Raw genomic sequence first — 25,227 nt, 5'->3', positions numbered from 1 at the left:
GGCAGGGTTAAGGCACTGGAGAGACAGGTCCCTTTTCTAGTGTTAGGTGGCACTAGCACAACTGAAAGCTGCGGCATCCCCTGCGCTACCCAGCACTGCCACGGGTGTTTGTAGAAAACAAGCCAAGTTCAGAGGCAATGCATGAAAACTTCTCTGTAGGGCTGATTTTCCTACTAAAACTAGACTGTTTTCTGAGGCTATGCATAGGCAGCAGCAGAATATCCATAGAAGCACCATTGTCTTGGCTGCACTAAGGTCTGGAAAGCCCTTATGGCTGTTGCTGCTGTCACTGGCTAAAGCTTAGCAGAGCAACAGTAACAACACCAGGGCTGTTGGACAGCACAGAGAACGCTGTCCAGAGCTCTTTCCTGAGCTTATGGAGCATGAAACACTCTAGACCAAGGCTCTCCCCTTTAGAATGGCAAAATTCAGTTTTAACTATGTCATTGGGAAGTCCTGAGCTGTCTCTGCTTCCAGTTTTATGCACTTTAGAGAAAAATGTTTACATTTTTATTTATTGAAAACTGACCTACCTAGGATTGACATAAATCACATTGCCTTAGATCATAATATGCTTACCTTCTTAAACCATGAGTTTATAAAGTAGATGAAGCCAATTAGCCAGCTTTTACCCTGTTTCTTTAAAGGTCATTAAAAACATTTTCCTAAATATTTTACTGGTATAAAGTGAAAGACATCGACCCAGAAAAAAACAGGCAAGTGTTCACTGCCCAGAGAGCTCAAGAAGATAATGTTTTCTTTAATAAATTAGGGGGGGATTTTGTCAATAAATTCATACTTACCTTAGTTGCAACAACATCTAAATCTGAGTAGTCCACCTAGAAAATTATGATTGCAAATATATAAGGTAGCTGGCAGTGAGGAAACATCTTCAGCCATTTTGTTGTCAGTAAAGGAAGACGTAGGAGAGGCATTTCTAATCACGGACATTTTTCAACATCAGAGCACATGCATAAGTGTTAGATCAATGCTGTCTAAACCACGAATTATTTGGGATATCTGAATACCTTTACCAACAGAATTAGTATTATACCTTAAAAGGGATAATTAAACACATTGGCACTGATCTTGTAGCTAATAGAGCAAGTGGCATCTGCAGTAGTTCTAGTTTTATGCCAAAGGAGTATAAAGCCAAGCCCACAGCACACATGAAGTGCACTTAATGAAGAAATCCTCCTTTAAAACCAAAATTTCTCATATGTGCCATATGTATTTCTCAACGAAGTACCAACACCAGTAGGAAATTCTGAGGCCTCAGCTTAACAACTGCATCCTGGCTTTCAATGGGTTCTTATCGGTGATTCCAAGAAGCAACACATTGGCTGTTCCAGGTGGATGCACAAATCCATACAACCTGCTCCAAGCATGACCTATTATTTGGGTGTCTGTCTCCATGTAGTGTTCATACATAAAAGAAATCTAGATAGTGGACAGGTCTTAGAGACTCTGGGTTTAAGAGAATATTTTAGTATGTTTGCTCTCTTTACTTTTCAATCAGCTGAACTCTACAGATGACAAGGAATTGTTTTGATTGTGCATATCCAGGGTTTACCAGTTCTGCAGTAACTTCTAAACAATCCTGTCACTCTCTTTAGCAACACACAAAAGACAACAGAGCTGGAAGAATAACAAAAGCAATACTACGCCCAGGGATTGAAAAAAAAATTCCTTTCAACAAATCACCATGTACATAAGCACACCTTGCAGCTCATTTCCATGAAGAGCAGCACAGCTTGAGAAACAGTTTACCTAAAAGGGTGGGAAGACAGCCAACAGCAGGGAACAACAAAAAACTAATCCTACTTTGTAAACAGCAAAAATACCACAGGGGAGATGTCTAGAGTTGTTAGGTATGCTTTACCACTAAGTAGATTTTTGTAACAAATATAAACATTTTAACAAGAATGTAAAACTTAGCATTTATTTTTTTACCAGTTAGTTGAGACAGAGTGTTTCAACTGGAATTTGTTGAAGGGCATCTGTTTTCTTACTTTTCAGGATCTCTTGAAGTATAAACTATTTTCTCTTGTGTAAGAACTATACATTCCCTTCCATAGCTCCCTAACCAGGAGAAAAAGACTGTAAGCATTCAGTAAATGGCATGAGACCCTCTGCTACCTCTAGCTTTATTCAGCTGGGCTAAGATGAGCAAAACAGCAGAAAAAGCTGTGGTAGGGCAATTCAGAGTAAAAAAATGTCTTTGATGGTTCTTGTGCATCCCCACAGGAAAAAAACCAGTCAGTCTTTTATTCACCTCAAGTGGAAAAAAAGACAGTTCTTGTAGTTGTAGCAAAATTAGGAATGTATTTCCTGCAAAGAAGAGTTGAAGAGATGCAGCGTGCTTTCTCTACCATGGCAGGATTGTGAATTTAAGTATAAGGAAATAAACAAATGATACCAAAGTTGGAAGAAGTTTAAACTATCATCTCACCATGATATACTCAGTATTGGTCTCATGCCCTGCATGATAAAAGCTAACCTTGTTCTTTGTTTTCCTCTAGTCACTATCCTTCCAAAATTTGAGGTTTTTCACTTCAGCAGTGAGAAGGAATACTTAGAGACAGGCTGTGCTATCTCTCCACCCTTACAGCTCTTCCTCTTTCCAGCAAAGTTGTAGAGAACAGCTGAGTTACATACATGGGATGAGCAAGTTTGGTTCTCAAGCAAGAAATGGATGAGGATTGTCCAGCAATGCAATTCTCTCCTGGATATATGGTTCTAGGAATAAGATAAAGGCTCAAGAGCATGCAGTGAATTCTTCTGCTATGATCTTTCATGAAGACAGAAGGGTCCTGTTTGAGTCACCACATTCAAAATACCACAGCAGAAGACTCAATACACCCTTATTCCTACACTAAACAGTCTTACAGATCAGGGATAGGAGAGAAACTTCAGTCAGAATCATCAGCTTTTGTCATTTAATGCAGACAGCTCAGTGGTATAGACCTTAAACACTCCTGTGTTCAGTCAGATTTCAGCTGGATTCACCCAAAACACCAGCTACCATGTTTGGCCCATGCCTTAAGCAGACAAGGGCATATACAACTGTAGAACACAATTTCAGACAGAGCTTTATCAAGCCAGTTCAACGATTCCTAGAGGAAATTAGCCTTTAAAAAAACAATGGGAAAACAAAAACCAACAACAAAAGCCAAATGTGCTGATTTAAAAAAAAAACAGAGGAATTTCTCTTGTCTTTCATTCCAGACCATGTGGTAAGGAAAGAAAATCACCACAGACTGCACTGGTTTTCAGCATCCACGGTTAGGAGGTGCTGGTCAGTTATACAAATAGATTTTATCTATACAGACAGAAATCTGCTGGTTTGGTCCCTTTTTCCATTACTGCACACGTGTTTAACTTAAGTCACAGAATAAAGAAGTTATTTCTGTTTGTTCTGCTGAAGACAGAGCAGAAATTGACTTCCAGGGTTGTGCCAGAGCTGTTCCCTCAGTATCTCTGAACATTTAAATGCCATGAAACTCAGGAGAGTATCCTGCGTGTGGGTGGCATGAGGGGCAAGCACTACCTGTGAGGAACGTGCTTCGGTTTCTGGGAAGCAGATCTCGTGTGTCAGCACAACAATGGTCCCAAGTGGATAGAGGAAGAGAAAGTCTCTAGAGCACTAAGATGAGATGAGAGCAGGAAAGGGCAGGTATGAAACCTTTGCTTCTCTCCTCAATACCATGGGGCAAAGAGCAAGGACCTCCTGACCTGTACTCGTTGAACCAAAGCAGTTTGATAGAGCAGCTCAGAGCTGGTTCATATCTAGCACCTAAACCAGTCCATCTATTTTGGGCTGAGCCCCAGGGTCACCATCTGCCTGTAAACACACAGGATCAGCCCAGTATTAGATAAACACTGTGGATGCACATGAGCATATTCTGGTGAATACTCATGTGCTGGGGTTACAACATTCTCTCTTTTAGACCATCTATAAATTGCTGGGGATGCACAGTGGGACTTCATGTTTTGTACATCAGCTACCACACTGATAGGGGTTAGAAAATAGCAGCAGCAGTAGAATAAAATCAACTGAGTGACATTTAAAAATCATTGCAAAGGAATGTTCTCAGTGCTGATGTCTTGTTTGTTACAAGCTGCAGTGTCAGGGCAGAGAGGCCTTATAAAGCAGCAGAGAAGGGGGGATGCTCAAGGAAGCTGTGGCTGTCTGGTCACTTTGCTGAGCTTTTTAAGACCAGCAGTAGAATCTTGAAATCTCATTTTCCGATTTCAGTGGAAAAATACATGTTGACTACACTCTTTTCTCAGGAATTGCACCACAGCATGAAATACTTCTAAGTGGCAAACTGCACAAGGGAAAAAGTGCATTTTCTTTGCTGAATGTCTTGTTTTGAAACCTCAGAGATTTTGTAACCCTGGGTTTGCAAAAGCAGAATCCATTTGACCAGCTCCTGAAGAACTGGGATACAAGTTGGGATAATAAGTCTGATTTCTCCTATCCCAGTGCCTTGAGAGAAAATGTAATTTGCTAACGTTTTATAATCATTTTGTTTGAATATTAAAATATGCAAAAGCACTTGAAGAGCAAAGCCTGTAGTTCCAGTTCTTATACTGTACCTAAGTAAATCAGGACTAGTTCAATTAAATTCCTGGGCCCATTTTTTAATTCAAAATACATGTGTTACTTCCCTCTGAAGTTTCTACACCATGTCAGGGCAGAACAGAGGGCACTTGACTTGTTTTGATGTAAAAATTAGTAAAACCAAAGACAGGATCAGATTTGCTGACTAAAAATATCTACAGAAGAAAAAACCTGGCACCTAATCCAAGAGGAAGTAATGTATGCATAGCTAATGTGGAGTGATAATGGAGTACACCCACAGAAATGATTGCAAAGTGAATCTTATGAAAAAACGTAATTCTGATCTCAGGGATTTTGATTAAAATCAACTTGAAAAGAATGTCTAATGATTTGGTACTGATATTACTTCAATTAGTGGAAAGTGTAAGAAACAAAAAGAATGAAACACTTTTAATCTCAAAAAAGGAGAGCTTCCTGGGGTGTGGGGAAGAAGGGTACATGTTGGAACCATGATAAGGTTTCCCTGCGATGAGTAATGAGTTAGTGAACCTTTTTCAAGTGCAACATTTTTCTTTTTGAAGCTAATGTTTGCCTTGTAGTAACAGAGTTTCACAGTCACTACAAAGTGCTTGTTCATTTCCATTGCTGGGCATATGCTACAGCCACAGTCAATGCATCAAAATGAATAGGTGCACCAAAATGAGTAGGCAACCTTTCAGTTGCCTTTTTAAAGTGTGATATATAATGAAAAATGACTTTTGGGGCTCTGCTCAGCACAGGGGATTGACAGAAGGCTGCTAGAGTTGCTTTTCCCTGGCACTGCCATTTATAATTTAGCTTTCACTCAGTGGTGCCTGAGAATTATTCTGATTTTACCCAAACTCAGACAAGAGTCTGGAGCTGAAATTCCACGTGATTACAGCTGGTTGAATTACCATTTGTTCTGATCATCCCTTCTTTTTCCAACATTTTTTTCTGCAGCTCTACATAAACTAAAGCTCCATACACCAGTTCTAGGCAAAAGGCGAAAATATACCCTGCAAACATTTGTTATACTATTGCAAATGTATCTAGAAAATAATTTTTCTGGAGCTTTCACTGTATTTCATTCAGTCTATAATTAAAGCATCCAGTCTATAAATACAGATAAAATCAGAGGAACTAATCAAGAGCTTGCAGACATCAACTTCTCACCTTTGTTACTGAAGGTACTAACTACAGTTAAATCACCAATCCTAGTGATCCATTTCCTAACCTTCTGGCAAAAGGGGGATTTGCTTTCATCAAATTTGACTGTCCTAAACTGGGAAACCACTGCAAAGGTGCTTGCAGTTTCTCTGCTGTGGTCTTGATGGTAAATAAGATATTCAGCTCTCCTTGAAGGAGGTGAGAGCTCTCAATATGCCAGCGAACACATACCAACTTACAGTAACAGAGCAAGAGCAAATGGAACCACATGTGTAGGATATTCTAACACTCAAGAAACAGGAAGTAAATAAATAGGGATTGATCCTATAGCTTATGTTGAGAAATCTCATTTTACTATTCAGCTGGAGAGAAAAAATAACCCAGATAACAGATAACATCTTTCCTGTTCAAGAAGCAGTAGCACACGTAGGTTTGCTTCACAGTATCAGCACCTCGTTGGCTGAAAGGTGTGAATTGCTAAAATCTGTCTTGAAATACAAGTTATCAAATGTATTAATATGGTCCTAGAGAGACATGGGCAATGTGTAGTACATAGCTGCTTCCAGCACTTTTTGAGGTATCATTTGGGGAAAAAACACAAGTAATTCAGCATTGTGAAGAACAGCTATAAAACAGAAGGGATGTGAAAAAGCCAAGGCAGGACTATGAGAAGAAGATGAATTCCCACAAATCTGGCATTCTGTGATAAACACCCTGTACTCTACAGCAAAGTGCTAAACTTTGGAAAACTCGTGCTATGAGAAAACAGAAAGGTAACTCCTACCTTAACTGAGATAAAGACAGTTGTGAATTTGAACTTCCCATAGTTAATATTTATATTACTAAAGGGTAGTGATTATTACTATGTTTCAATTTAACATTAATTTAAATAGATAAAATGTTTACTTTGCATTCTGTAATCCTGAGCTACAACCAAAATTTGCTTTTCTAATTCTGCAGACAGAATCCACCCACTTTTAATAAATGAGTGTGTTCCAGAGCCTAAGCTTCTACTGAAAAAAAATTTTCTAGTCCTTGTGGTTGCAAAGCTAACTCTCAAAACATGAACTGCCTGTAAGCAGAGAAGTCTGCCCAAGATGAAGAGGGCCTGGCAGAACAGGTCTGCAAAAAAGTAAACTCTAGAAATAACAACTTTGATTTAATCATATTCCATATTTTTTGGTTTCAACTGTAAAAATATTAAAAACATGATTCACAGGCTGTGTTTATCATTGAAAAAACACAACTGATTTTTGCATGAATCAGTCCTCCAGCACTTTTGTGCAGATGAAAGTATGGTTCCTTGTTCTCTCCTTTCCATATTTCACTCTTGCCCAGGGGCAGCAAGACTGTGCCACATTGCACAAACTGTATTTATTGGAATGGTTGTTGTGCCATCAGTTTACCTCCATCTGATTCACTTGAAAATAAAACTGTTGTGAAGCTTAAATCAATTTTAGTTCCACAAACAGTCCCAAGTCTGGATTCAACAGTCTTCAACAATTCAGCAAAATCAGGTTTTAAAAGCTTTGGATGAGCTTGGGTTTTGCTTATAATTGTTATTCCTTAGCGTATCATTTGCTGTCTTTCTCTGAAGCAAATAAAAATATCTTCAAATTTGACAGTACCATCAAAATATTCTGTGTTCTACCCTTCATTCAGTAAGGTTTAATGTAAATCCAATGACTGCATGGTATAAATAGTTAGTCATCCAGCAGGTCCATTATTATTTATTGCTGCCTTTAAAAATGTGCCCCCTGGCTATATAGGGGATACAACATCCACTAGGATGTTGATGAAAAGTTGATGTGTCCAACTTTGATGTTGTCAAAGTGATGTATCTGGTTCAAACATTTAATATTTTCATTTCAAATCTTATGCTTTCTATTCACAACCATTTTAATAGAAGTTGGTAAGGTTATAAGAACTGCTGTGCCATATAATACAAGGAATTCATCTGACCTCTTATCCTGTATCTTACTCCTGAGAAAGGCTCAGACTTAGGGAAGATGAAAAAAATGGTAGTGCAAGACTGAGAAGGTTTAGTGACTTTGTTTTTCAAAAGAACTATTCACAGTGGCTGAAACACCCCTTACATGAGTGAAAATAGCTAAATTAGGGCTCAGTACTTTGTATGGACTCAATAATTTTTCATTTATTACACTTACTTACATTGATTGTAATCTGCCAATTTACTGTCAGCACCAGTAAAGGGAGATCTTCTTTGACTCTGCAGCCAGTTGCAGATTTGACCATCCTGAATAATTTTTTATCCTGTATTTTACATGTGTACGTGCTATCAAAGCTTTGTTCAAAGACATGATCAAAGTTTTAATAGTTATAACTAGAAATACTACTATTTATATGCTAATTCTTCACAACTATGCACATGAATCACTGTACTCATATTTATTATGTAAATGCTTCCTTAGAAATATTAATCTAAATCCCAGCCACTCACTCCCATCTTTCCAATGGATGCCTTTCTGCTGCCTTGAAGTACAGCCCACACGTAGGCATGATGCTAGTCCTCTAAAACATAATATGGAACAAATTATGTATCCACAATATTTTCTTCACACATTTAAGAATCTGGCAGTGAACAGTCACGAGCTACACAGTGGTACATTTACAATGAAAAGAATCTGCTTGCGTGCAGCATCAGAGTTTGGCTCCGAGGTATTTCCTTATGAACGCCGAGTTGTTTTCACTGCTTGGATCTGGGACACTGTAATTGCAACCATGTATGACAGGGTTGAGTTGGATTTTCATCATTCAGTACTGGTGGATGATGCACAATAATAAAAAAAAACCCTTTTAACAATGCAAGGTCAACACTGAAGTTTAAAGTTTCACCCTCTGTGCTTCTGTAGTAGCAGTCACTTCCCAGATTCACTGGGTGCTAAGGATATGCTTAAGGTACGGAGAATTCGAGGTTGCAATGGTTGTGTCTAAGATAAGAAATAACTACAAATGTGACATACTTGCTAGGTTACTGTTTAAATATTCTGATTATTTCATATCTTCTCTTTAGCTTCTTGCTCAGAAGTGGCCTTTTGGAGATACGGATTTTGGACAGTTTCTTTGCAAATTCCTTCCCTTTATCCAGAAGGCATCAGTGGGAATCACAGTCCTTAACCTCTGTGCCCTTAGTGTGGACAGGTACAGTATATTTGAATCATTTGATACTGTTCTTGCCCTTGCAGTTTTCCTAAAACTGGGAGCACTCAGTATGGTCTTCTCAGCAGGCAGATTACAGTATAGATGCAATTTAGATTCTGGGTTTTGATATCCTCACTATAACAAAGCACCACATCTGTGGCTCAAAGTATAATATTAAGTCATTGGACTAATGAACTTTACACGTTTTTTAAAGATATTTAAAAGCTCTAGTAAAGCATTATTTCAACTTCCTTTACCAGACAAAAATTTATTGGGATTTGACTGAGTATTCAGACTTCTTTCCTTCATATGAACTCATGTTTGTTTTGTATTGGAATAAGATCGTAATCTTTAGTCTTAAAAATTATTTTTTCAACTCCCTGCCTGTAGACCACAATTACAGGGTTTATTTTGATAACTTTTATAACTAATTGTGTTGTACTTAAAAGCATGTTGGAAACTTGCTTTGATAGATTGACATTGATAGTTTGAAAATTAATGCCTCTGCTATTTTTTCTTCATACATATAATGCAATAGCAGATGAACACGAGTTCTGTAAAAGCTATTTTTATTGGTCTTGAGTTTACTTGATCAAGTTCTACTCCAAAATATCAGTAACTCTGATACAGAAAATACTGTAAAAAAAAATGCACTATGTGTATTAGTACCGTGATGCAAACTTAAAAGAAACTTTAAAATTAATTTTGGTTAATTTTAAAGGTAATGTACAAGGTTTGCAATGGATGAGTCACTGACTAGTATCCACACCTGAAATACAATTCCTTACTGTATTAGTACCTCATTAGCCAAAGCCAGAAACAAAAAAATGTAACACAGGCAACTGTTCGATTTCCGCTTTTTGAGTCTGCAAACTATAAAAAGAATTCTATTTTTCAAACAATATCTGCCCACCATAAAATAAAATCCCATGGACTACTCTAAGGAATAAATCATAGATCAAGCACATGAAGCAGACTGTTTGTTAGATAAACTCTGACAACTGCAGTTTTTTCAGCAGATGAAGTTCTACTTGTATATACATATACATAAATTGGAAGTAACTCAGCTGATGCTACCTCTTTGTATATGCATATATATAGTTTTACAACAAGTGATTTGCTAATCCTCACGACAAGCAAATGTTGTTTCCATTTGATTATAAAGTCTTGTGTGGGAGCAGATTTAAACTATTTCATTTCCTCCCCCAGCTTACATGCTTTGCCAAGGACATATTCTTTATCATCTGGTACTACTCTAGTAAATGGTTGCAGAGGATGTGTTAGAAAACAGCCAGGTTCTGATACTGGCTAGCATGAATTGAATATAAGTTACATCACCACGAAATCTGAGAGCACCTTCAACAAGTCAGACTGGGCACTGGAAGTGGCATAGTCACATCAGTACAAAATTCCACATTAGCAAATAGTTGCTTTTTAGAATGGAAAATGAGTAAATAATGGGAATGAAATAAAATTCCCATTAAATGGAAAATGAGTGTGCTGTCACAGCTGGACTGTATCTGATCTATAGGCGACTTAACGTTTGCTTAAAAAAGCTCCTGAAATTATATGATTATTTTGGGTGTCTATATGTGGAATTGCATTCTACCATGCAGAAAAAGATGGAGTCAATTGTATAATGAATTCAGAGCTCCATAGCTTTGATAATTGTTAACTGTCTGTCCCTCTTGCAAACTACAACCTTAATTCAGATCAGGATTATTTTTTTCCTACCAGGACAGTTCTCCGCTTTAACTACATCCTATTTGGAGGCTCCACTTATTACTACTGCCCTTCAAACAAAGTGACTTGGCCTGATAGGGTATGAAGGTTTAACTGTGCATGCCCAAGGGGAACGATGTCCACTCACACGTGGAGAGGTTTTTAAGAGGCTGTTGTTTAAAAACCAGCCATTCACCCTTCAGAGGAAGCTCCCATTTGCTTCAGATGCCTCTCAGGCATTTTTAAACTCTAGATCATGCTGGTGACAACAGTGTGACTGTTTTTCTAAACAGTGCCTGACTGCGACTAAAACTAAAGATGTTTTCCTTCTTGAGCTTTTACTCTTGCCTATGTCATGAGCATAATAGTTTTGATGAAGAAATTAGTTTAAGAAGAGTGAAGATATGGATGTCATTTAATGTGTATGCACCCTCTTCTTGCCTCCTCTGCATGGCAAATTGCATAGAACGCTAATCCCAGGGTAGATACTTTCATCTGGACCAACTTCCAGCAAGTGTATGAGATAAGTGAAGATTTTACCACCAAAACAAAACTATAAGAATTTTATTGAATTAAGAGCTTTGCAATCAACACACTACTGCTTATCTTCAAAATGAAGAACAGCTGTGATCCCTAATAATGAAGTGGAACAGTTTGGTACTATCAAGACTAGTGCCATTTAGGAACATTTCTGACACTAATCTTGGCAGTGACTGCTTCTTAGATCCTTTATCTAGTCTCTGATCTTCCCTGCATGGCTTTTCACTCTTACTGCCTGATGACACTTGCAGAACAGAAACATGTTATACCAGTGGGCGCTTTGAACACCTAATTTTCTAAGGTAGTTAAAAGGAACAGGAAAGCAAAAGCACCTACTGATGTTCTCAGCTCCAGACAAGATGTCCTTCTGAAAGAAATGCTTTAAGCAAATTACAGCTAATTACATTTAATTGCTTATATGTATACTTTATGATGTAATGATCCCTTGTTGTTAAACACTGTGCATCTCTAAATAGCAGGGGGGACTGCAGAGTCCTTGAAAACCAAGTTGGAATAAGCAGCTAAGAACAGAGGAAGAGGGAGAAGAAGAAAACAGAGGGGAGAGAGTAGTTGAAGGACACAATATACTAAAGTTGACAGCACATGTATGAGCAATAGAAAATGAAAAGGGGAGAAAAAAGAGGAGCCACAACATTAAACAGAGAAAAGGAAGTGACCTGGGGAAAATGTGAATATTTTAGATAAGGTTGGAGAAAAGAGGGAAATAAACAGAAAAAAAAGTTAGACAAATCATACACAGATTTTAGATTGAGGAACTAAATGCAATGCATTATGCGTGTATTTTCTGCCAGTTCCCTGGAAGACATCCTATATTTTCCAAGTATGAGGGGAAATAAACCCTGCAGTATTTTCTCACTCCTAATTACAGGAGGTTTGTGGCTAGACAAAGATCCCATATATTACATAACTCACAGAACACCCACTTGAAAAGTTATACTACCACTATTTTTCAAATTACTCCTACAGCAGAGAGTAAAGAGACCAAGTAATTGCAAGTTAATATGCATTCAGCAAATTATGATCTAATTATTGAGCTTCTTACGCTTTAGCTGAAACCATTCATAAAACTATTCAGCTAATAATTCCTTATCTGATAGTTATTTGAATCATGAACTGAAAAAAAAAAATCTCTAATAAAACACATATGGCACCCAAATCCTTACTGCTGTGCATACCGATCTTCTCATGTGCAAAACTCAAAAAGATGTAACTCAAAAAGAACAGGTACAAAACTGCAAGGAAGGAAATAACTGGATTCACCATTTGCAACCTATTTGTTGTCACTTACATAGTTACACCAGTGGCACAACACAAACTTTACATTTGCTGCTTGAAAAATATATATGGTCACTGCTTGCCAAGAGCATCAGTCAGTCAAGGATGGGACAGTACCTTGTGCAGCTGGTGGGACCAGTCATAATACTGCCAGTCTATAGAAAGTAAACTTCAAACTGATTGTTAAATGTCCAAAGTTCACAAATATTTGAGTATTTGTGTAAAAGCTTAAGTTTCTATGAATATTCCGTTTAGTCATTAAAGCCAAAATTTTGTATTCGGCAAAATGAAACACGATAGGATGACAAATCACTTAAAATTAAATCTGGATTTTAATATGAATATTTATGAGAAGATATGATACTGGATATTAATTTCTTAATTCTCCCAGTATAGTTTTATTTGTTTAGATGGTCTCAAAATTCTAATCTCAGAGACCTCCTTCCCATGTGCGAACCACTGCCTTCCTTCTTTTTCTATATTCTTTGAAGATAAGGATGACTTTAGAAAATGTTTTTATTTTTAATCTGCAAGTCCAAATTATAGTTTGCTATAGCACGTTCAGAGTATTTATACATACATTTCTGTAGTGAGAGCCTCTCCGTAGTACACACTTGTGACTGTGCTGCACGTGGTATTGCTATAGATATCAAAGCAAAGGTTTCTACTCTGTTTACTGCAGAAATGATGGCACACCAGGCTCTGACACCTTCCAGTGATGTTCTGTAACAGTGCTTTCTGAAGGTTTTGTGAGGGGCTTACAGCCTGGACGGACTTGCCTTCATCCCTTCTTCCTTCCTCCAACACCAAGGCTACAGGGGATTCAATTCACAAGTCTTCCATCCAGCTGATAAGCATCCTTCCAAACCAAAAAAGGGGAGTGATGCAAGAAATGAGAAGAAATGCTTTGTGTGTGAATCCCATATTAGTGTATTGGTTAAAGAAAGAGTGAGGAAGCCTTTTAATAGCTAAATTTTACTGATCTCTGTAGCCTAGGTCCTACAGCACTTAACTAATGTTTTTTCCATTGGAAGCTCTTCATTCCTTCCATCTCAGAAATTCAAAATCCAATACCTCCCAGTACACTCAAAGCATCCTAATCCAGAGTTCTTAACTACTCCTTTACTTAAACCTTTATTATCTCCAATCCTTCAAGCCCATGCCAAAATTCTGTACTCTGCCCTATTACCTCTCTACCATCCCACCCTAATCCTTCCACAACCTAATCCTCCAACCTAAAGCCTTCTAATTTCCCCTTCTTTCCTTCCCTTGCCAAAGCTCACACATCTTTGCATTTCAGAGCCACATACTTACAAACTGAATCCTCCTGGTCTCTTGAGGGCATCTCTTTCCCCACACCTTTCACCTTCTTGTGCCTGCTGGTGCCCTTTCATACTCCACACTGCTGTCATCACTAAAATCACCACCCCATTTGCCTTTCTCTGAAAACTTTAATCTTGGCTCACATCTTGGGAAGTTGTTAAGAATAGAGGTGGCATCTGCACATATCCAAAAGTATCTGCCAGGATTCAAGGGGGCAGAAAATGAGGGCATGCCTGAGGAAGAAAATAATACTTGCAGGACAGTTAAATGACACAGGTCCTTACAATTTCTAATCTACTTCAGTGACTTCTTATTCTGACATTTTTTTAAAGCAGCTGAACAATCTTTCTTAACTATTTTTCTCCTCAACTAAAGAAGACTATTTCGCCAGTGGATGCCATGATATATCCATGTAGCACTGTAATTCCAAACAGGAAGGTGCTATTACTTTAGGGAAGTAAAATAAGCAGTTTAGAAACTAATGCCTGTCTCTTCCAGGTACAGAGCAGTTGCCTCCTGGAGCCGTGTTCAGGGAATTGGAATCCCTATGATCACTGCTATTGAAATTTTCTCCATTTGGCTTCTGTCCTTCATACTGGCTATCCCAGAAGCAATTGGTTTTGCTGTGGTACCTTTCAGATACAAGGATGAAAGTTATGTTACCTGCATGCTCAAGCCTACAAATAATTTTATGTTGGTAAGTAACATCCTTTCTTCTCTTTCTGGAATCCACAGTATATATAGGTCAGACAATTAAAATATTGGATTATAATAGGTTTTATTAATGCATAAAAGTGCAAAGTGTATTCTAATGTGTATTGGTGCAAAGAAGATCCTATGTTTACAGTGACTTGTCTCTACTTTTAACCAGAGAGACTAACTGGGACTTTACAACATTTTCATTTCTTCACTACCAAGGATTCTTAATACAGACATTTGCAATTAAGGCCTGCTTAAAGTACAATCAGGGGATGTATCAAGGTAGCCAGAGCCTTGGAAGGTTTTGAGTTTCCAGGTACAACACCTTGGAGCTTGTAACTGTCAAAACACATGTTTTACCATGATTAGACATCATTTTACAGGCAGTAGCCAGATCTTTTGGCACGTAAGGAAAAGGGCGGGGCCATGCTGCACACACTAACAGAGTCAAATAAAACATAATCCTTTCCTTTACAAGGAATCATGACTACAAAGCTGACAGACCCACACCTCCAGCTTGGGTAGCTTGTGCACTGTCAGCTGTCATCTACATACAGCATCTCAAGAGCAAGAGAAGTGCCTGAGACACACCAGGATGCTTTGGCATGTTTCATAGCCCTCATCCTCTAGACTCCTGCAGCTTAACAGTTGCCAATACCCACATTAGCTTGTTCAAAGCAAGTCAGGTGAGAAGTCACTTCTAGAATTAATAGATTACTGCATAGGGGGATAGTGATTTTCTACCTTACACTAAAAAAAATCTTAATATTTTCTTTGTGAACCCACAGAAGAGCCAGGCACCATTCACCCAGTAATGAAAAAAACAAAAGGAGTAATATTCTGATTTGTTGCAGAGAAGGCAGATAGCACCAGGTCTTAAGTCTTGAGACAAACTTGTATTTTTTTCTAGACTAGATTTTTTCATGATAGAGTGCAAGTTTCTCTTTTTTTGAACGTCTGGCACTTCTCCTTTTAGTGAACAGAACATGGCTTGGCTTAGAATTGGGAAGGATAGGGCAAAATAAAGCTAGGCATTTTGGAAGATGAAAAGTGTGGATGATTAGTGTTTTTCGGAGGAACATCCTCCACTTTGGTAGGGTTACACAGACTGCAGGAATGGCAGAAAGAACAAGAGACAATTGCAAGAGAAGACAAAAGGAATTCCCTAATGGAAATAATTAATGCAGGTGAAGATGGAGTGGAATTGCCCAGGACTTACTATATCTTTGTTTCTAAACTTCACAGACTATATGACTGTATACAGTGTAGTTATTAGACTCTGATTTATGAAATGCTCACCGCAGCAAATTTCCATTTTTGTAATGGCTGTTTTTCTCCACAAATGCACCTGGATTAAATGGTTTAGTCTTCATTTCCACTCTGCCTAAGAAAAAGAACAGTTTTCTCTTCCCTCTCCTCAAAAGCACTATAGTTCAGGTCTTCCACAGGCATGCTAACTTAATGGCCTGAATGTTGGAAGTTGAATAGTGTGGTATGTTTTATTAGTAGGAATTAATATCTTTTACTTGCCCAGTATAATTCAAAAGTGCCAAATCTCCCCACACCAGTTTGATTTTCAAGGAAACAAACCAGCAGTTATGCCCAAGCTGAGAGTAAATGTTGGATGTGTCAGTCAAAATGGAGAGCTTTGTGTTTCAAGGTTTTGCAAACAAGTACAAACATGAGATTAAAATGGGAATACCATTTTAACCTTAACTACAGTATTTACTACCACAAACACCACAACAAACAGTTACTAAACTTTGGGAAGGATTTATTATTAACTTTTGTTTTTAATAGGAGTTTTATTTCTGCTTAAAACTATCCTTGAAAGACTCAAAAGATTCATGCTAGACCATGATTCCCAAGAGGCTGAGTGCACTAGGAAACTTGTTTAAAATGCACATTTCCTGTAGAAAACCAGTTCCATGTGGGCTTTCAAGACAAACAAAAGAACGTCTACTTCTCTTAAATCAACCCATTTTTGTGCTTTGATGTAAGCTTTGTGAAACTCAGATTCCACAATTAATCATTTACAGACATTTTTGAGTAGGTTTTATAACTTCACAAAGCCAGGTCCTCACACAGAATTGATGGTCAGGGTTGTGACACAGACCTCAGTGTGTGTTTTCCTGACAGACAGGCAATGCTCATGCAACCTGGCAGACTGATGGGAGAGGAAGTTTTCCTTGTAAACATGGCATGGATTCATGCAGTACACATTTTGTGCTGCCCAGCCAATACGATCCTAGTCTGAGTCGGAAGAATTTGCCACGGAAAATATAATTGTCTCCATGTATTTGTAATCCCTTTCTCTGCAGAAGGAGCAGCAATTACATTTGCCCTCAGTACAAACTCTTCAAATACAAGGCATATTGTTTTCCAGTTTTCTGCTGGCAGAAGATCCGTTCCCAGTAGGGGAAATTCTGCCCCCAAGGAAAGTGCAACTATGCAGCAGACTGTAGCTCCTCCTCAAGGAGGAGGCTAATGAGGAGGAGGAAACAAGTTAATCAACTCGAGGCAGTGTCCCAAAGTGAGGTGAGATTGTGGCCTAGATACCACCAGCATAATCTAAATTAGCAAATTTTGTATGCAGCTGTGTTGGGGCAGAGGGAGAAAAATCAAAAGCATTCCCTATTTCTGAGTAAATCAACTTTCTAGTATAACTAAAGTGGATTTTAAAATTAACACATACTATTGTATGAATCACATTGATTTTTTTCATCTTTCAGAGTTTAATACTGTTTGGTTTTAACTTCAAACAAGATGTCAAAAGTTTGGCTTTTTCAAACAGGATTCATAAAATCCTCAGTCATAAGCATTTTGACATTTGGTGTGGGAACTGAGATGTTACCAGAGCACATCCGCTAGGAATAAACAAGATAGGGGAAAGAGTATGACACATCCCTTTTACACTAATAACACAGACAGGAAGCGTTTAAAATGCCATATTTTAGTGCAAACTTTTGGCTGAGCACAAAAGTTAAAAACCAAGATACGATATTTTTGAAAGTCTGAAAACATGATCGTCTACAGAAAACAGTAATTTCATGTTTGGTCAAATGTAGTATTTCCCACAATATGTAAACGTATTAAGTTACAGCACTGCTGATGTCACCGCCAATACTTAAAATTACACAGCAAAGTACTGCTATTCTGTCAAGTACCACTCTATCAGATGGTATGAATGGCAGGCAAAGGGTTAAAAGTAACTGTACCACCAGAAGCCACCCCAAGCTTTGCTTATATCAGACAAGCACTTATGAAGTGGCTCCTATCTGCCCAGTACATAAGCAAACCCACTGCCAACCTTTTCACTGATAACAAAAGGTGATTAAACTTACAAGACATTTTGGATTTTCCTTTTTTGGAATCAGGACAGAAGCTGTGGAGGTAAATGGCATTTCCTGAGACAGGCTTTTAGTAAGGTTTGTTATCTCAAACTGACACTGTCTACATTTGGGCATGTCTTTTTCATGAAACTGGATTCCAGTTTTCATGAAGGAGCGTAAATGTTCAGAAAGCACAACCAACAAAAATTAATTTCAGCTCCAGACAGACTGCAACAAAGGTACAAGCAGGCTATCTGTAAGTTAATGTTTACAGTGCCACAATCCTCATTTTGATGTTGGTCTAAACCAGATCAAAAATAAGAAACCAGACAGATAAAAGTGCACTGTCACGCTTTCCAGGACCTTTCTGTGGTATTTTGTATCGAATCATAAGAAAATATCTTCTCTTTTCTTTACTTTATCTACAGTTTTACAAAGATGCAAAGGATTGGTGGCTGTTTGGTTTCTATTTCTGCATGCCACTGATGTGTACTGCCATCTTTTACACGTTAATGACTTGTGAAATGTTAAACAGAAGAAATAGCAACTTGAGAATTGCTCTCAGTGAACACCTTAAGCAGGTAAATATTAGAAACACCGTTGTTTGAACATACTGTTCTTCTCTCTGTGGGTTAGCCTAGAAATGTTTCAAAGTGTACTTGAATACAGCAAACTACAGGAAAGTGAGGATGTAGGTTGTTTATGATGTTAAATATCCATTTAAACCTGGAACAAAAGACTAAATCACAGTATAAGGAGGGATTGAAGACAGTATGCTCAGAAAACTAGCCAGTTTCTTTCTTTCTCTATGTATGACAGTCGTGCTCTTTAACCTCAAATCCCCACTGGCTAAATGCTTTGAAATTTAACTACAAAGATTTGCCAAAAAATGTTTCTTCTTATTTAAAAAGATATGACTCCGTGGAACCTCCCTCCTTTTGGTAGTCTTTGATATGTAACTTTAGTTTCATACAAAAAGCAATAACCTAGTTTAGAACAGAGTGGATTTTGTTTTTCAGGGTTATTGCACTGCTGCAGTAGCACTGCTGTAGCTGCTTTGAAAAGAGCAGCGGGAGAACAGCACAAACAAACGATCACAGAACAAAGTCGCTCACAGACCCGTCAGGTCTCGCTTTGCTGTTTTGGCAGCACTGTCTGATGTTTAGTGCCTAACTAAAATTTAAAAAACAATCCACAGCTTTTCCCCTGCGATAACATCAGCCCTTTAGATCCCACTTCTTCTTTCAAATGCCATATTCACAGATGTGAATCCCTAAAGCTGTCCTCTCTGCATCAGAGTGAATTCTCTCAGAGGTTCCTCCTCTGCTGGTTCATTCCAGACCAGGGCTGACCGGAAAATCCTCCCCTTGTGCAGTTCCTCCACTTTTTCCCCTCATCAGGCCCCAGGGCCCGGAGCACAGTCTGTCCCAGGGCCACACACGAGCTACTCCACCCATTAGAACAAGAATAGTATGTATGAGGTGGAGAAATCCACCCTCCAGCTTTCCCATCTGACGTGCAGTGCCCAGTAAGCCACTCAGACTGGGTGCTGGAGGATGACTCTATGCCACAATTTACAAATGCTTTTTAACTATCGCCTTTTGCCCCTCTTCCTTCCTTCCTTCCTACCTTCCCTCCAGCCTTGTCCACAGTAATGTCTAGTCACAATACTTGTCATATTTTGATAAAAACTCCTTTTATAAAAAAGAGGAAACTATAATAGTTGTATTCAAAGCCTAACAAGACTGTAACCACACATATGACTTTAAGTTTTTTAATGACAGTCTTGCAGTGCTTTACTGTTACATTACAGTGGCAATTTCAGAAGTAGTATCCTTATTCCTTCATGTGCTTCTCTTTATTAAACCCATGCCTACCAAACACCACTGGTATGCATTGTCAAGAGTCCACTAAAACATCTGTAACTCTCTAGAGCCACATAAAACACCCATTAAATTGAAATTAGTTCCTGACTAAGTATTACAAGATTAAGCTATAATACAGACATTTCTAAAATGTTGTTTGTAGAGGAACTATTTGCTTGAGAACATCAAGATCACACAGTAAGGATCACAAAATTAATATACCGTGTAGTATCCCTTTATGTAACACTATACATATTAAATAAAAAAGAACATATCAGGAGAATTTGACATCCTGACTAGGTATGTGGTTGAATGGAACTTTTATTGCAAGTTGATTTAGGTGCCTCGGGTTTATGGATTGCCCCACATCAAGGATTAGGTACAAGTCATTTATCAAGCAGGTGTGAACTCTATTGCCTGACACATGAAAAGGTTTTCTTGCAGGTTATGTATCTTTTTGACAAAAGATGGTTATCTGAGGGATTGCCAGAAAACTAATCCAGTGTAAAGGAATAAGAAATAGTGGGAAAGTAATCAGGTTCAGGAAAGATCAGCAATGGATTTTCCTGGGCTAACTTCTACAATGCTCTGGCAATGACCTGTGTGCTCCAGCTGCTCCAGTGATGAGCAGGCTGTGTTGAGGATGCCCAGAATCAAGAACAAGACAAGTCCTATAAAAAAGAACTCAGAGATATCAGGTAGTCTGGAAGTTTCATTTTTGGAATCTTGCATGCTTTATCGAGATGACTCACTTTGCTGCCAACATTACCACACTACAATCACCTGCCAATATGAATTAGGCACTCAATGTACACTGTTATCTTCTTTTTCTAGCGGCGAGAAGTTGCAAAGACAGTTTTCTGTTTAGTCGTGATTTTTGCTCTTTGCTGGTTCCCTCTCCATTTGAGCCGAATTTTGAAGAAAATGGTATACAATGAAAAAGACCCCAGCAGATGTGAACTGCTCAGGTACTTGATTTTCTGTGTCAACAGTCAATACTGAAACAAATATAATTCCTACTTGGAATTTATACGAGTGATGTCACTGTGCTTGCGACCATGGTTTTGATTTTCAGCTGCAGCCATTTTCAGCAGTTTCAGTTGTAATGGGGTAGCATAATTTCAATAAATGTTGTCTGTCACCACTTCAATCACTTTCCTCTGGCTTCTTTGAAGTTCTGTGAGACAGATTATTATAGATGTGGCATGGTACAAGATTAGATTGAGGGAGTTAGGTAAGAGAGAATTAGTTTGTGTGACAGAAGAGACTGTAACCACAAAGAACACGGATGCTTCTGTAGCATATGACCTGTTTAAATGTTTTGCTTTCTCTTGCCTAGTTTCTTGTTGCCCTTGGATTATATCAGCATCAACCTGGCAACCATGAACTCTTGTATAAACCCCATAGCTCTGTATTTTGTGAGCAAGAAGTTTAAAAACTGTTTCCAGGTAAGATCTTCTTGATAAGATTTCATGTCCAGTTAACTAACTGTATTAAACCACTTAGTTGTTATCTATTTCTAACAGCTGGGAGAAGAGGCATGCAAAGGAATGAAAGATTATAAATTGTCCAGTTCAGCAGCTCACATAGCACACATACCAAACTGAAAGAGGAACTATCCACTTATGTGAAATGCTAAACCAATAAATAAGTTTGACCTAGTCCTCATATGCAAACATGTAAACTGAGATAGACATGCTCTTATAAATACTGCAGTGTGACATGTTACATGGAATAGAATTTGGTTGATAACATACTTTCCACTCTCGATGACACCAAGATGCCTGCATTAAACAATCCCATTAACAACTAAAATTTTCAGCCTTGAATGCCAGGTACCAAACCTGGTACCTGAGTTGACTTTGGCAATTAAATACACATTATGTCTTCTACTTGTATTTTTCCAGTTCCTACACATGCAAATATATTTTAAGGCTAAAACAATTTCTTTGTGACAATGTGCCTCTGCAAGTCCTTGTCCCCTTGGTAAAGGCAATACAGGAAGAAAAAAAATGAGAGGTAAAGAAAGGAATGAAACAGAAAAGGAAGACTAAAATAACTACCCGCAAAGAAAAACAAAAGATGAAAGGACTGTAGCACTAAACTTTAAGTCTGAGAATAGGCAGAACCCAAGCTACTGAAAAAAACAATGAATTTCTAGACTAGGCAATACCTGTTATTTATAGCCTGCTCAGATTTAAAAACTATTTTGAGGGAGTATTTTTACATGATAAATAAGAAGTCAGCTTTGCTTTTTACTGTCCCCTACTTCATTTGGGAACTGTGGAGAGGATAATAGGCCTGAACTTGTCCTCAGGTGAAAGGGAGAAGTAACAGAGGGTATTATCAGGCTGCTCTTCATGATGGTAATTCATTCTTCCCATTTGTCCTTCCAAATATAACTGCCACCCAAAACCTCTAGTTAAAGAATTTTCAGCAATTTTTTTAATCCTTCCCAGCTTCTCATTACAGCTTTCCCTTTGCCTCCTAGTATCAAGGTCATTAATTCAGTTTTGTATTTGTGTTTCTCACCCTGCCTCTGTTGCTGTTTTACATACCCACCCATAGACAGATCATACCTATATCTTAAGCCTGGCTTTACCTCTCTGCAACATCCCCTTCTTGTTGAGTTCACATAAGCCATTGATCTACTGCTGTTATTGGCATTGTTCCTCTGAGGCCCTGACTCCTTCCCCTCAAGTAGAGATTCCAACTACCCAGAATTAGGCCCTAGTTTTTGTGAAGGGATGGGAGGATAGCTGAGGAATCCTTTCTGCTCCTTTCAGAAGACACAACTGAACACAGCAACCTGTGAACAACCTGGGAGTGTGGTCCTGAATGGCCTCCTGTTCTTAATTGTGCAAAATGATACACCTCAGTATGTTCACTGTCCCTTCTCCTAAACAATTCTATCTTCTCTAAGATGTCAGAAGAGACCCAAGTCACGGGCTGGGGAATTTTCTTCTTTTCTCCTACCTGCTAAGCAGCATACTGATCCCCAAGCTTGAAGTACAGTGATAAAGAGGGGGAAAAAAGGTCAACCCAGCCCTTAACAATATGCATTGAATTCTGTCAGTTCCCAATCTATTTACCTTAGTCTAACAAATTTTCATACTGTGAAAGTTTTTCTTAAATAAGAGGCACAGGCTGGGCCTAATTTGCTGCATTTGTGATGTTTAAACACGAGAATTGTTTGCATCCTAGGATAAAAATTTCTCTGAATGCAGCTACCACTCTCTTCAGCTAGAATTGTCTTTTCATTTCTAAATGAAAAATATGGCTGGCTATCTGCGTAGAATTGATAGATTTGTCTTAAACTTTTATTTATTTATTTATTTTTAAATTTATTTCCAGTCATGTCTTTGCTGTTGCTGCTCCCAGTCTAAGAGTCTGGTGACTTCAGTGCCTATGAATGGAACAAGCATTCAATGGAAAAATCAAGAATTAAACAATCACAATACAGATCGAAGCAGCCATAAAGACAGCATAAACTGAAAATTAAGGACTCTCATACCATTTTGGAATGAAACAGGAAAAAAAAAGTCACTACGAAGCTATTGCAACAGGAAGCCCAGTGACTGTTCCAAAATAATTCAGACATGTGCACCATTGTACCTAATTCTAGAGGTGACTGAGTAGATGGACTGACTATAACTGTGATGTTCTGTGAACTGAGATCCACTGGATGATGATTTTGCCTTTGGAAATGATATTGATGTGATTATGACACCAAAAAACTGGCTTGAACTGCACAGGTGGTTTGCTCTTCTGAACCAGGCAGGAACTGTCCAGTGTCTGTGACTGGTACAATACAATCATTTCGCCTGATTGTCACCTAGAATTAATCACTCTGGAATTTTTCAGAAGATATCAAAATGGAATCTATCTGTGACTATATTTTCTCTCTGCCCATTTGTCTTTTAACTTTTATTTGTGTGGTGGATATATTCCATGCACCAGTATGGAAAAAACCCCAGTATGTTTTGCATGTTGTTGTTGTTGCTGTTTTTCAGGTGTATGTCGTAAAATGTTTTAGTCCACACCAGCATTTTATTTACTTATGTTACAATGGGTCAGGACATTACCTGGGCAGTTCACATTTGTAGCACTTCAGTATTCAAATATAGGAAGATACCATTTAAATAGCATCAACATTTGGCACTTAAGCACAGATTAATACCAAAAAAAAGGTATTAATAATACAGTACTATACTGTGTTATTTATTCTAATGCTCTGTACAAAATAAACATAATCTGTATCAGCAAAAAGAATGAAAGATGCTCACAGAAGGGCACCTTACAATGTGTTTTTAATTAACCTACCATGTTAATTCTTAAACTATATGAACCTTTTAATCTATTTAGACTATAGCTGTGTTAAATCTAAGTTCAAATGAGGGTCAGTGGAACAGAGTGAAGCATTATTAAAGCTGTCCAAAGAGTTCTGAGAATACAGTTATTATCAGAGCAACTATGCACAACACTACTTACATATTGTGAACATGAGGTTATAGTCTTAGTGAATGTAGAACTGTGGAAGTCCAGAACAGTTGGATGTGCAGAAGGATACTTTGTGCCTTATTGCTTACAGAGTTCTTTGTCTACACAATGTTCAAAGATTTTAAGGGGGTTTAATAGGTTATCAGCATTGTTAACCATACAAATGCTATTAATAATATATAGAAACTATTGCTTGCATACACGTAAACTGATGATTTCCTTAGTACTTCCATCCATTAAGACTACATGGCAAGAGATTCCTTGTTTGGCTATAAAAATTTTTAATAGTAGCCTTTCACTAAAAAGTGGAATTAAATAGCATGATGTCATATATAATATGTCTCATGCACAAATCTGCTAGGCAATTTACAGCATCCTTTGTGCTAGGCTAAGAAGCAGTAATCAAAATTCCACAAATTCTTAAACATCCGTTTCATTTCAAGGGAAAGATATAATCCTGCATATTTTTATTTAAGAGGTCAAAATGCTAGCACCTACAGTGGCTTCTGCTGCACGAGTTCCCCCAATGTTTACATTCACACAAATTTTCAAAGTATATTTAAAAAAAGGTTCTTTAAATTGGTTTATGTATTTTTGTGTGCTTTTGTCTCTGTGACATATATGCGTGTATAAATACATATAAATCTATGTTCATATGTTATAAACCTAAATACAGTCTTCTGACAGTGCTCTGTGGTAGTGCCTAAGAGCACGGTATGGAATGAGACTTGGCTGAATTTTACTCAAAACACTTCATCCTCAAACTGTATCAAAAAATCATAGTAAATGAGTAAAAAAGATTGAGTTACTGAGTGTCTTTACACCCTGAAACCTTCCCTGCTTCTTTGACAGAACATATTGAGGAGATGATAAAAGCTAAATAGAAAACAGACATGAGGAATGGATTTAAGTTGTAAATTGCCCCTTCTTTATTTCAAGGCAGGAAGAAGTTTTGTGCCCATTCCCCTTTTCTGCTATCTATCTGATGGGTGGCTAAAGTAAAAAAATCATACATCAGTAAACTAATCCTGTG

At 38.0% G+C, this 25,227-nt stretch overlaps 1 protein-coding gene across 1 annotated transcript in view; it reads left to right on the top strand.

The window, feature by feature from the left end:
• Positions 1-24,994, top strand: part of EDNRA (endothelin receptor type A) — a 32,319-nt gene extending 7,325 nt beyond the window's left edge. Inside the window, exons 3-8 of the mRNA XM_027732846.2 lie at positions 8,790-8,917; positions 14,297-14,495; positions 18,258-18,410; positions 20,529-20,662; positions 21,034-21,142; positions 23,049-24,994. Of these exons, the coding sequence (XP_027588647.1) occupies positions 8,790-8,917; positions 14,297-14,495; positions 18,258-18,410; positions 20,529-20,662; positions 21,034-21,142; positions 23,049-23,189 (864 nt within the window). The 3' untranslated portion in view covers positions 23,190-24,994. The remainder of the gene's footprint in view (positions 1-8,789; positions 8,918-14,296; positions 14,496-18,257; positions 18,411-20,528; positions 20,663-21,033; positions 21,143-23,048) is intronic.
• Positions 24,995-25,227: the final 233 nt, after the last annotated feature.

Source organism: Pipra filicauda, unplaced genomic scaffold, assembly GCF_003945595.2.
Source record: "Pipra filicauda isolate LSUMZ 115617 unplaced genomic scaffold, ASM394559v2 scaffold8_size5757611_pilon, whole genome shotgun sequence".
Classification (NCBI taxonomy): Eukaryota; Metazoa; Chordata; class Aves; order Passeriformes; family Pipridae; genus Pipra; species Pipra filicauda.
The sequence above is the reverse complement of the archived record's forward strand: the minus strand, read 5'-3'. Positions and strand labels throughout refer to the sequence as shown.